This window comes from Passer montanus, unplaced genomic scaffold (assembly GCF_014805655.1).
Source record: "Passer montanus isolate IOZ18808 unplaced genomic scaffold, ASM1480565v1 scaffold1, whole genome shotgun sequence".
NCBI lineage: Eukaryota > Metazoa > Chordata > Aves > Passeriformes > Passeridae > Passer > Passer montanus.
In genome coordinates this window covers 8360034-8373375 of record NW_024356504.1, presented here as the reverse complement: position 1 = coordinate 8373375, position 13342 = coordinate 8360034, and the positions used below count along the sequence as shown (strand labels likewise).

General features: G+C 39.5%; 1 protein-coding gene across 4 annotated transcripts in view; it reads right to left on the bottom strand.

Moving 5' to 3' along the window:
• Nucleotides 1-13330, bottom strand: part of LOC120513208 (neurabin-1-like) — a 40470-nt gene extending 27140 nt beyond the window's left edge. For all 4 annotated transcript variants that reach the window (XM_039732417.1, XM_039732584.1, XM_039732498.1 and 1 more), the window contains exons 1-2: nucleotides 13211-13330; nucleotides 10825-12690 (exon numbers count right to left, since the gene is read on the bottom strand). In XM_039732417.1, coding sequence (XP_039588351.1) covers nucleotides 10825-12435 — 1611 coding nt within the window. In that variant the 5' untranslated portion in view covers nucleotides 12436-12690; nucleotides 13211-13330. The remainder of the gene's footprint in view (nucleotides 1-10824; nucleotides 12691-13210) is intronic.
• Between the last annotated feature and the right edge of the window lie 12 nt (nucleotides 13331-13342).

Sequence of the window (13342 nt, the reverse complement as noted above, 5' to 3'; positions counted from 1 at the left end):
ACTCTTCCCAAACCCTGCAAAACACCTACTCCAGAAACGTGGTATGGCCATATAATCAGTCCAGTAAGCAAGCAAGATTAGATCCACTTGGCCGAAAGGGAAGGAAGAAATCCACTCTCAGAAATCTTACGTCTTCCACAACGAAAGAACCTTCCTTATAGTCAGTTATTCCTACATCTTGCATAAAGGTTAATAAATAAACTCCTTGTGACTGTCATACAGATACCAGTAGGCAACAACTGGACACAAAAAGACAACAAGGGTCACACTTACAGTATGTCTTCCATGAACTTTACAGAAAAAATCTGCAAAACAGACAAAGAAAACCATCTAAATGGTCTTATTCTACCACTATCAGAAAAAAAGGTGGCCAAGTTCTTTAAATTAATCACCCTCCTCAGCCCCCAAATCACTAAATAGGATATGCAGCAGAAGTATTTAATGAAGCATTGTTCACCCTTTGGAACAAGACTGGCCTAGTTTGTTTATTTTTCATCCCAACAGAAAAAGCAGCATCTCCAAAAACATAGCCAAATTATAGTAAGATGAATTTTAAACTAATAATAAAAAGGAAGTTCATGAGCGGATAAATGATAACTTGTTATTGAGAACATCTGAGTTCTTGAGGGCAAATCAAATACCAAGCCATGGAAAAAAGAAAGTATAAATTCATACGCATATAATCTAGTATTAACAGCATGACTAGAATATAAGAAAGATAACTATCAAATGGTTGAGCAAAATGTGGAAAATGGCAATAGTTCATTTTGGATACAGTGAGAGCTGTATTTTCTTAGTTCTTTACAACTCAGTGGTCGAGCAGAGCAGAAGATGATGCAAGTAGTTACTGTCTACTGAAGGATGACTGGTTCTTTGAACAACACTATGAAGTGCTAGAAATTTGGGGAAGCAAAGCTGCACCATAACAGCATTATGTACACTGCGAGCCTTGGGCCACCAGCATTAAAATATCTCTGGTACTTCTAAAAATGATTTATTACATTTCCAACTTAAGAGTAACAGAAGTATATTTTAGAATCTCATGGAATTTGCTCAATTTTATACAAAATTGATGACAGGAATTGTTCATCTACCAGGAGCGAGTAATAGAATTTAAAACTAGTGGTCGCTTAAATTCCAGTGATGTTTATAAATTGCTATTAATAAAATAAGGGCATAAACATATCTGTGCAAACAACAAATCCTAATATTTATGCATTACCACCTTTTTAAGAAAAGCCTATTTGAAATCAATTCTGAGTTATTCACTAAGAGAAAGAATTCATACTTTTGTCTTCAAGTGACAGTTGACAACTGTATGAGAACATTTGGGTAATATTCTAAAAACCATAACCTCACAATTAAAAGAAGATAGCCCCATTTCGAAATAGTAAGAACAACACACCCCTCTCCAAACTTCAGAAAAATAATTTTGAGGAAGAACATTAATTTACAAAGAACAGAAGACAAGTAAAACTTATAACCAGAAGCCAAACACTGCAAAAACAGAAAGAAAAGCAAAAGCACACTAAAAAAACTATGACTGAAGAGTCAAGGGTAGAACACAGAAATTTTTATTGTGTACATGTGGAATCATAACATTGTGTTCATCTTTTATGAAAGAGAAAAAAGTGTTGATATTAATACAGAAAATGCAGGACTGGTCAGCAAGTTGTTCCTGCCAAGTAGCAAAAGTAACATTTAAACGTGGATAATAAATAATGTAAGTTCACAGTTTAGAAGACTGATGAGAAAGCTAAACATGTTCATCCCTGTGCTGTGTCTGGCAGGGTTTAGTCACTGAATCAAATGCATTACAGACAAAAGAAATTCTAATCTTACTATTCAGAAACCACTGCTAGCTAGAGATTAAAAAAATTATTACTACCACAGCTGGTATTTTTAAAAGACATACTTTAGCAAACACAAGTTATTGGCTCAACACAGGGGGAACAGATGAATTTTACTGTGGAAACCATGTAAATTTCACAAGCCTTTTACCATAGCTTGTTATATACCCAGAAGGTTACCCTAACACAAAGAACTTTTGGACCCTGTCAAGCTAACAAATGGCAAAATACCATCTGAAAAGGTTTGGTTTTTTTTCACTTAAAACCTTTTTCCTTCAGAATGAATACAATTGATTTGAATAAAAAAAGTTGTGGTAGAAGGCTGAATTTTTAAGAATTATTTGAATTAAACGGTTAAGACACATAATGGTTAATTTTCAAACATACTTGGTGCTTGAACGGCATATATATTTAGCTGGAGAGAAAACTAGCTACATTCTTCACACCAGAAAAATGAAACACTTTTTGAATGCAAAACTTGGTTTCACATATTTTATGAAGAGGTTTATCTAGACACCCTCGAGACAAGACCAGCACTCAAAAAACACCAACACAGCCTGTCTGAAAGATCCTACTGTTCAGTTCCTGTAACTATGACAGAACTAAAAATTTGTTATATCATCTTAGTGCTAACACAGAAAATAGCATTATCATGGAAAAACAACAATGACCTTCACATCCTTCAAACCCTTCACAGGACAGAACAATGTCTACTTAAATATGTTACTTTTAAAAGAGTATTAATTAGTTAGAGGGCAAACACTAATTTTCCATGTGCTTGCATGAAAGTACTGCAGACTAAAAAAACACAGTCCAAAACCTCCACTCCAACATTTATTTCTAGTATATAGATTTGTTTGTGCCTAATGAAAAGCAGGACATTACAAAAGTCATTAAACACTAAGATGAGGAAATCAGGAACTGCCCAGAAGAACTCCCAACTAATTAGAATGGAAGCAACATCAACATCACCTGAAAGTTCCCATATAATCCTGCAGTATTTGCTGGGAAGGCTCACAACACCTGCACAGGCAGCTACAGCAGCCCTGAACACCTGAGAGAGGCCCTGCAGCGTTACTGGTGCCCTGCCTGGAGCACAGCCAGCCAGGACCACAGCCCTCGGTCCACCTGCCCTTGGACGGGCCTGTTTGCTGACACTCCATAAAGCCAAATATTCAAAACATAAGGTAAAGCTCAGGGAAAATTATCCAGCAGCAAACAGTTTCAGCTTTCCAAATGGAGGCCTTTGTGATGCCTGGCAAAACGTGAAGTGCCCATGAGTAATCATTTGAAATAGCAGCACTGAAGCAGGACTGAAGCCTGATGTACACCTTACACTTCACTCTTACTATCTCCCTCTTCTGTTCAAGTAGACATCTTGCTACTCCTATCCTATTCTTCCCTCTACTTCCAAAAGCTACATGGTTAGTATTTTACTAGCACTACTTTGTATATTTTAAGTAAAAATTTCCTATATCTGATCTAACTCAATTCAGACTATATAATCCTAGAAGCAGAAAAGAAAAATACCTTATTTAATTTGACTTTTTAAATACTCACACCTTTACTCTTCAAAAAGTTTTCAGAGCAGTTGGCAACTGTTAACAGTTGATATTAAAAACAATTACACTCAAGATAGCAATTTCTGTTACTAACCAGGTAGACAGGCAGGCTTTGCACACTTGTGTCCTTGGTATTGCAGCTCGGTATGACTTAATCAAAAACCCCAACCAAGTTTACATAAAGACAAAAGTGCAATCTTGCTTCAGATCTACAAAATAAACAATTTCATATGGACAATGCAATCATACCAGTTTTTTATCAGTCTTATTCTCTACTTAATTCTCAATAAAACCAGTAAAATTTATTCTTTAGTTCTGTTTTTCACTGCAGGAGCTCAAACACTGTAGCCCGCTAAAGAATAAGACAGACAATACAGTATCTATTTCAGTCAGGTTATGCTAACTACTTGAGAAGGAGAAACATTCACCTTCAGGTATTGAATTTTTATATCCCAGTGGAAAAAAATATTGAAGACAAAGAAAAGCATCCATTTAGATTCAGAGCACTGATTTTATTTAATTTCAGATATTCAGAGAAGTTCAGAGACAACCCATGATCTCCATGTGCAGAAGAGCTCTGCTGTGACCTGGCTGTATTCCTCCAGCAACTCAAGTTGAGGTGACAATGCTCTCTGACTGACAGAGAGACTGAAAGGATCCAAAATAATTAGCTTATGACCAGAAGAAGAAAAAATACTCAAAACACCACATATAAGGGAGCACCAAAAATATTTTAGAATCTGAAAGCTATATATTTGTATAAAGAGAATGATTCAATTATGAACCTCTGTAAACTTCACAGGTGTCTTGGTACCACCAGTTTATGCCTGGTGATCCACCTAGATACACATGTATGTATTTAGTACTCACCAAAACAAAAATCTTGGCCTGACTAAATCTAAAGAGCAAGAAAATCACTACGGGGAACTTCAAAAGAATAACAGTGAACACAAAAATAGTCCACCTGTACACTAAAGACCTTAGAAGAAACAACAAAATAAGCCTGTCATCAGGGACTACCAGATCAACTCAATTAATTAATCTGCATTAATACTGTCCTTAGCAATGATCAATAGCCTAGTTCTAAAAAGAAGGGTCAATTCACTATGCCAAGTCAAATTAGAGGGTGATGAAAGAAAATGTCTGAAAAATAAGATATTTGACATACTGCATAATACTTTCCTACTAAATAAAAGTGTAAGAACCCTGTAAAAACCTCTGCACAATCCTCATGATCTCAAGATTTCAAAATACATACTCAGATAATGCAGGCAAGCATCTTTTTACTTATGTCCTTCTTAGTGTTCACCTTTCTTTTTGTTAGAATTATATGGAAAGGGGATAATTTACTTTTCCATTTCTCCAGAGGTAAACTGCAAAAAAGTTTCAGCTACTTCTGGTTCATTTTTACCTGGCTAGGATATGTATTCTCACATACTAACAATACTAATCATCATCAAAAGACACTGAATCTTTCAGCACTTCAACTGCTGAGCTACTGAACTTGTCTCCTATAAATTTGCTTATCTTGGCTGACCTCCACCACCTCCCTCAGTGTTTCTTCTAACCATCTCCCATGAAACCCTCAAGTGCCTCATATTCACCTCCTTTTCTCCCTCCTGTTCCCCACAGCTATTCTGACAGTAAAAGACAGCGAAGGCTGGGAATACATAGTGATCACCTAACATCAACCCAAAAAGAACAAGTAACTTCAACTAAAACTGCATCAGTGAGGCCATGAATATGCACCTCTGATATAAGTGCTAATTTTCCACCAACCAAGCAGTACTTTAAAAGCACCTTTTAAAATTCTTCTTCCTAATAAATCCACATGAAATTGCTAGAAGTTAGAAGCTGGAGGGACTGAAAGGAGAGTGAGGTCAGGCAGGTGATAACCTCACCCAGTCTCCATAACCTCAACATTCTCTTATTTTTCTATAGTTTTCTAGCATAATCAAATACATTAAGCAGGTCAGTTGGTATGTTGTCTAACTGCATGTACAGAATAATCCAGTTAGAAATACACTGAGATACTAATGTAAAGAGTCAAGCTTCTCCAGCAGTGAGCCAGGATATAAAAAATTCTTTACTTTTTCTGTTTCAATTCAGATTTCTGATCTACAGCTTCATGTCCTGGCACAGGACTCTCATCCAAAGACTCCTGAAATGCCAAATCAATCTACAATTGTAAAACTTACACATCAAACATTTTCTAAAAATCAAACCAGAAGATGTATGATTCTAAAAAAGGGAAAAAAAAAAAAGACAAAGACAGCTTGAGTTGAAAGAGCTTTTTTCCAGACAGCTGAACAACCATCATAGAATCAAAAAACAAGGACCATAAAGGCACCAGAAAGATTCGACACAGAACTTTGCATTTAATTCTTCTTATAGGTTTACCTGTGTTACATTTAGGCTTAATAAACATTTAACTTAAGAAACATTTTACTTATATGAAGACTGAACTTTTAATAAATGTTTAAAGGTTATCTTTTCCCAAAACAACAAAAATTTTCAAATGTGTATGAAAAGATATACCTTCTTGCTCCAGTTATTATCCATGTTTTTAATCTTTCATACTGTTAAGCTGCAGGAATGCCATACTCTCAGATGCAGACAGAACACAATAGAATTATTTTTTGTTAAAAGTCACCAAAAAGTACCGTGGAGAGACTGAGATGAAAATATGAAGAGAAGTTGTTTTGATGTTACATTACAAATGTCGTAATGTTGATAAACAGAGCTTCAAAACAATTAAAATGTATGACTTTAAACAAGCAAATTATCATTAGAAAAGATCCCAAACAAAGTAAAATGGAAAACCACATTATTTCTGTCAAGAAAAAAAAATTAATTTCCACATATAAGTCAATTCTGTTTAAATCGACTCTCATATCAAATCTCCATTTTCCTTCATCAACCCTCACCCACATCACATACTGTTTCTTAATGCCACAGAAGTACTTTAGAGAAGTGCTTGAGCAATGGCTGACAATAGACCAGCCATCAATTCTCTAATTCCTGAAGAAACTCCAGGGTTTGGGTATCTTCAACCAGGCTGTGGTTTTTGCACCCCTTTTTGTGTATGACATCGTAAGTACACAAGTGAACGGTTCAAAAACCAGAGGCTGTATGAAGCTAAGCACTACACAACATTGTGTCAAAACACAAGAGTCTACACATTGATCTAGAATATTTGTGCATCTTCTAAAAGCATTTGCAGGTATGCTGTCAAAATCTAATTCAAGGGTTATCTTCATTTAGTTCTTCATTAACTTCCACAGGAAGCAGTTTTGTATGAAAAACGCTGAAGAACAGGAAAGGCTGAACACCACCACCATTTGTGCCCAGCTATACATAAAACAGCTTTCCTGTGATGTGCAAGACAAATGGCAATACTATGAAGGATTCCCATATTTTCTCAGAAGCAGCTGAAACTAGACTGGTTAGGACAACATACATGAAACTGCTTTCAGTTTCCTTATGAAACAAATTTATGCTCAGCTGTGACAAATATAAAAGTAATGCCTTTATGAAGGTTTGGAGTTCGTTCTGTTTATTTTTTAAACTGTTTTCTTGACTAAACCAGCTCAAAATATACTACTATTCACAAAAAGCTGGGAACAGACACTCCCATGCAACATAAACTAGATAGCACTTGATAAGCAAACAGAAGCAAACAGCAGCAGCAGCTGTACTATGTTTTCAGCTTACCTGAGCTAGAGAATTTCTAAGGATCATAAATCATTGCAGAAGTTAGTCACTGTGCTATTAAAGGCTTGGAGGACAAAGTTTGACACAGTCAGAGGAGAAAACATCTCAAGAAATCAATTGGAAAACAAGCATTTGTTTTCCAAACAGAAAGTTTCAAAATTACAAATGTCAAACAGCACTCAGACATTACATTGATGTTAATTAAAGCCTTTCAAGGTAATCTCATAACCAACAGCAAGCTAATATCTGCATTACAAAGGCAAAATGAAATACAAAGGGATGACAGAAGAATTACCTGATGTTATTTACATTCTGTGTAATGCTGATTGCTTACACAGCTTACTCAGAAAACGTTAAGACAAAGGCAAATTCAGTTCCCTTGCAAATACCTTGGACTGCTGAGTGTGCTTTACATTCCTTACTGCCTTCATATGTGGCAACAAGAGACTAAAAATTGCTCATGTATCATAACACATAACTTTGCAAAGTTCTGCTAATAACTGTACTGTATCACTCTCTAAACTACTCCAGGAAAACAAGAACTGAGATAAAATGTTCCCCCGGGTCTGGAAAGATCAAATAGCAGCAGGGCTTAGTCTGGTCACCCACAGCAAGTAAAAAAATCCATATGTTGTTTATCAACAGCTTCTACGGAATTTAAACACTTCTTTTAAAAAGTCTCATCTGTGCTTGCTTTCACAGGCACAGGGCAACACAAAATAACAGAGTATTTGTGCAATTATGTTCCATCTTTCCTGAAAATATCAGATCAAATTATGTTCTCAAGCCCTGCTACAGATGTCAACAATTACAGACCTCAACCACGGGTCAGATGCAGTGCTAACCGTGTTAGCTACCTTATACACCCCCTGAGAGTTCTACAGTCTCCTTTTACCCAAAGACCTTGCCAATGTTACAACTGACCAGAAGCTTTGAAACAGAAATATTAATCCAGTTCTCTTTGTTGTAGCAGTATAAATGCTGTTTTTAAGGTGCCTTAAGTTCTATCCATTACCGACAGACATATCCAACCTCCCTTTTGCATAGTTCAAATACAATGGTCAAAGCTCCATCACTGCAGAATGCTGCAGATCTGACAATGAGCTTTTTCTTGCCCAATACATTCTGAACATTTTGAATTCTTCAACTCTACCAGATACCTGCTAAACAGCAACTGTAAGAGACACAGATGGTTTCTTTGTAATCACTAGAGATTCAGAATGAAAGCAGCAAGAATGCAAGGGCAGCCTGGCCTCTCTCAGGAGCATCTGTGAGAAGAAGAATCACAGACCTTCTCTAGTGGCTATGAATGTCTGAAAATGGCACTCACATTTTAGTCAAACTTATTAGTCTAAATAAAGCTGAAAGAAGAAGCTACTAGCATACATTTCTCACTATGGCACTGCTCTAAGCTGTGGTAGGGATCAGGAATAATCTTTTAGCTACCACTGAGATTTTTTTTTTCCTCTTCCAATTTAAGATGCACCAAAATCTGTGAAGAAAGATGAAGAGATTTCCTTCTGTGAGGTAAAACTGGGATTTTATAAAAGGCTATTGAGATATTAAAAATACAGAACTGAAGAAAGTTCTGGTTAGGCATAAAAAAGTTGGAATTCTTTATTTTAGAGAATAAAAATCCCATAAACCACATAACCAGGACTTATTCCCACTAATTATCATAGAAAACATGAAGCAAAAAGGCAGACATGGGAACAGAAATCATTGCTTAGGCAAACAGAACAAAGAGGGAAAACCTACTGAAAATGACATGCAGAAAGAGACCTCTACACCCAATGTAGGAAAGAGACAGTCAAGTTTCACTGAAATGGGATGAAGGAAGGCAAGTATCACAAGCTTCAATTTAAGGGCCCCAAAAAGTATCTCAATAACCCTATTGCTATTAAGTACAGTTTATTCTGCCAATCCAAGCAGGACATTATGGCAAGAACTATGTTAGTTTTCATAGGAAACCGCTACCAGTTGCTTCCAACCATTCATCTCTTGATTGTGTAAATGATAATCCCAGACAGGTTGCTTCCTGTGGCTTTCAGAGAAGCAGCTATATTGAACGGTGCTTGTTACCAAAACCTGAGTTTTGCCTACACAAGAGCAACCATCACAGTTGGCACTGAGATTTTCTACCAGGGTTTTCAACTATGTGTGGCATAGACACAGCAAAGAAGGCAAAAGTCTGTTAAGGGCCACTGCTGCAGTAGGATATCAGCAATGATCAGTAAAACCCTGCCTACAGCAGGAAGTCACTTAACACATTTACAGTACACTCTACACGGCACTTTACTCAGATACTGAGTGCACAAATGCATGTAGAAATGGACTGATGCCCCTCTGGCTCTCTCCCAGCCTTAACCAGACTCATTATGCAGTTTTCAATAGCAGCACTCTCCCCTTCACTGCTCCAGGTCACCACTAAAGCAACATCAACTAGAAGAAAGCCATATAAAGTCAGCTTGTCTATGGAGAGACTATTAAAAAACCCACACGCAACAAAACTCAACATTTTGCCAAATTTTTTTGCCACAATCAAAACATTTTCTGGGGTACAGCACTGGTGTGTGTTCGCAAACTGGGAATTACAACTCTCTGCTGTGGGAAGTTCAAGAGTCAACAGAATTTTTACATCCCTCTGATCAGTAAAGTGAGTCCTGACTCTCTGTGAACAAAGTGTAAAAGCTGTTTATTAAAAATTATTTCTTTCAGTCATGTGATAGAAGAAGAGAAGCATGCTGGCGAAAGTCTGTACAGTCCCCCATTCCATCCTTGTCCATGTCAACAAAGACTAGAATAATTCAAATCTGCAAGAGACTATAGGTAAACATAGTTTGAGTTGTGGAGCAACTTATTTTGTGGGTGTTTTTGGTGGAGGAAGATCAGACACATAAATCTCTTAAATTTCTTAAAGTTAGAACTTACACTACTCATTAGCCAGTCTACCCTTTCACTTCTGCAACTTTGTAACACCAAAATAACCATACACATAAATCTCTTAAATTTCTTAAAGTTAGAACTTACACTACTCCTCATTAGCCAGTCTACCCTTTAACTTTCACTTCTGCAACTTTGTAACATCAAAATAACCAAGTTAACACTGCTACGGCTCTTTCACCTATCAATGCTAGAACCAAAGAACACATATATGGTTATTATTGGTGACAATTCTAGAATCTTAAAATACAAGAACCAGTCATTGGATACTTTCTTCTAGTCAATTCCATAAACAAGTCTGAAGTTGAATATGAAAGTTTTCAGGAAGGGGGGGGTTGTTGATTTGTTTGGATTTTGTTTTTAAACTTTTGTGCCAAAAGGAAAACTGAAAATAATAATTCCTAATGCAATGCCTCAATTAAAAAAACCCCCAAACTATTAAAGGTTAAGGTGTTTGTATCTGCTCCTAAAAGATATCTGCTCCTGAAAAAGTCCAGCAAGTAAAATCTCATGTGCTTCACTATACTATCTTATGAAGCAGCTGTAATTAAGAAATCACTTGTGACTAACTAATAAATTTTCTGAAGCTATAACCTCTCTCATACTTAGCATCAAATAAAAGCTATAAACTTACACTTCTTAAATGCTTTTTAGAACTTAAAAAAAAAAAACACAAAACCCCCAAAATTTATTTCCTGAGTATTTTTAACTGCAAAACAATTTAAAAAGAAAAAAGAAAACTCAAATGTACTTACTTTGATAGGAGCTGTTGAGAACTTGACTTTCCGGTCTGGTGCTGGATCTTCCTCTTCAGAAAGCCCAGGAAACTCCTCATATTCACTGTCATACATATAGTCCTCCTCTCCCTCCAAAATTTCTTTGCCTTCAGGCTCTTGGTTTTCTGACTCTGTGCCCCTGTCATCATCAAAAGCTGCATTCTCTATTCCAAAATCACTGAAGTCTTCACTTTGCTTTTCTAACACTTGCTCCTCTTCTTCAGTATCCTCTTCCTGCTCTAGAACATCCTGTACTTGTGTAACTGGATCATCTCTTACAGACATCCCATCTCTTTCTTCTTCCCAACTGGTCTTGCTGCCATCTGTGAACTCTTCCACCACTTCCAAGGCATAGTCGCTTCTCTTCCCTTCCTGTATATCACATACGAGCTTCTGATTCTCTTGATCAACATGATCTCTCTCCAAATCTTTTTTTCCATGCCCTGAGGTTTCATCCTGTGCAACCAGCTCTGTGCAAGTCACCTCTGTGGGAGAAACCCAGGAGCAAACACTGTCTGCTACCTGCTGAGCCTCTTGAGCAGGCACACTGCCCATATTCCACGGGCTTCTCTCCAGTACCAGTTGCTCTCTTTTGTCTTTTCCCAGTGCCTTGCTCGGCTCATCTCTGCAGATCTCGGGCACTTTGGGGAATGCACCTTTCTCCAGATATCCTTCAGCAATAACAGATGAATTCAAAGTCTGCTGGCCTCTCAAAGGGTCCTGATTTGGAGAACTATCATTTTTTGAAGTTTCTTTGGATTCTTCAGTATCACTGTCACCCAGAAAGCTTTCCAGCCTCCTAGAAATGGGCCCTGCATTCAGGAAGGAAGATTTGGAACCACTATTAGCATGTTGTTGCTTCAACTCCTCATTATTTTGATTTTCAACTTTCTCCAGTGCAACTGGAGGACTTGCTTCTGTATTAAAACTGAAGTGGTCCACCACATTGCTGCAATCAGAAGCTGAACCATGTCTCCTCTTATCTTCACTTCTTTCACTTTTGCTGGGGGAGTATCTGTCCACTGAGCTCCGTTGTCTTATATTTCTCTCAAAGAGCTTCCTGGTCTCTGAAAATTTTTCTGCCAGGGCTACTTTGTCCAAGTCTGCCTCATCACTGCTACGGATGACTTTGTCAGAAGCAGAAGACGTGGACAATGAATCCACAGGACTGCCACTGGGGCTGGTAGTTGCATTAAGAAGATTATTTTTTTGTACAACGAGAAAAGATGGACTACCTGGAGAAGATCCATACTCTGCCACCGTTGCCCGGCTGATCAGTTTAGTCTCAGCAGGTGGACTGCTTTCACAACAGGTTGTGGAGGAAGAGCTCCCCATTTGCAGAAACATATTTTTGATCTTGTGTACTCTGTTGCCATAAGTTGCAGCTCTGCCTCGACTGTGTGGGTCATTTCCCCCTCCATTGGAAGAGGTGCTCAGCTTCTGATGTAAGCCTGTTTTGTTGGAAGCGTTGTCAGGATTGTTTACACCATCAAAAGAGCATTTGATAGCATGGAAATCAGATTTGTAAGCATTTCGGTGTGGAGAAGCACTTCTTAATGTCCTTTCCCCCTTGCCTTCGGTTTTCATCATTGTTGAAGAGAAAGCTCCCTCCAATCCTTAAGAAGAACGGAAAGAACGATTCCCTAGCACAAAGCTTCCACCCTCCAACACCAGGCAGTGTAGATCCCACAGAAGATCCCAAAAGCAGCCTTTCACTCAGTCAGCCTCCCTGCTCGCATTGAAATGGAACGCAGGGGACGCTACGTGGAGAGAAAGGAATCAAAGCCCGTGAATGGCCACATCGGGAGTTATCCCCAGCGCGGATGGCGGTATCCGGAAAGCCATCTGCAGAGAGACAGAGAGTTTCCATTAACTCGAGGCCTCGCCGGTGTGTGACACGAATCCGAAACTCGGGCTGGGAATCGCAGCCCAAGAGCTCTCTGCGGGATAAAGCCCATTGTGTCGGCCGGGACGCGCGGACCCAGCTGCTCCCCGGGCACCGACCTGACGGCTCTGGCGGGGGATGCGGCGGCGGGCGGCCCCCCACAACCTCCGGCTGCCGCCCCTCCACTAAGGGCCGTCCCGGGCTGGGCCAGGCCAGGCCGGGTCGGGCGGCGGGGGGAGGGCAGCGCCAGCCCTTCCTGCCGCCCGGGGGAGGCCGGGCCCGGGCCGGACCGGGCGCACGCACCGCGGCGGGGCAGGACCGAGGGGCCCGGGCTCCCCGCGCCGCCCGGAACGGGGGAAGCCACAAGTTTCGGCCCCAAGTTGGGGCTTCCCCGTGGTGGCGCTTCTGCGCCGCGGGGCCTGCGGGGCGCGCAGCGGAGCCGCCCCGGTACCTCACCCCAAACTTTCCGAGCCAGCCTACCTGGGGGCGGGGGTCCTGCCGCCTCCTTCCCCTCAGCGTTCCCAGCCGCCCAGCGGCCACACACACCACGCCATCATTATCCGCCGCCACAGCCGCCCGCCTTTCCTCTCTCTCTCTCCCTCCCGCCCCCCC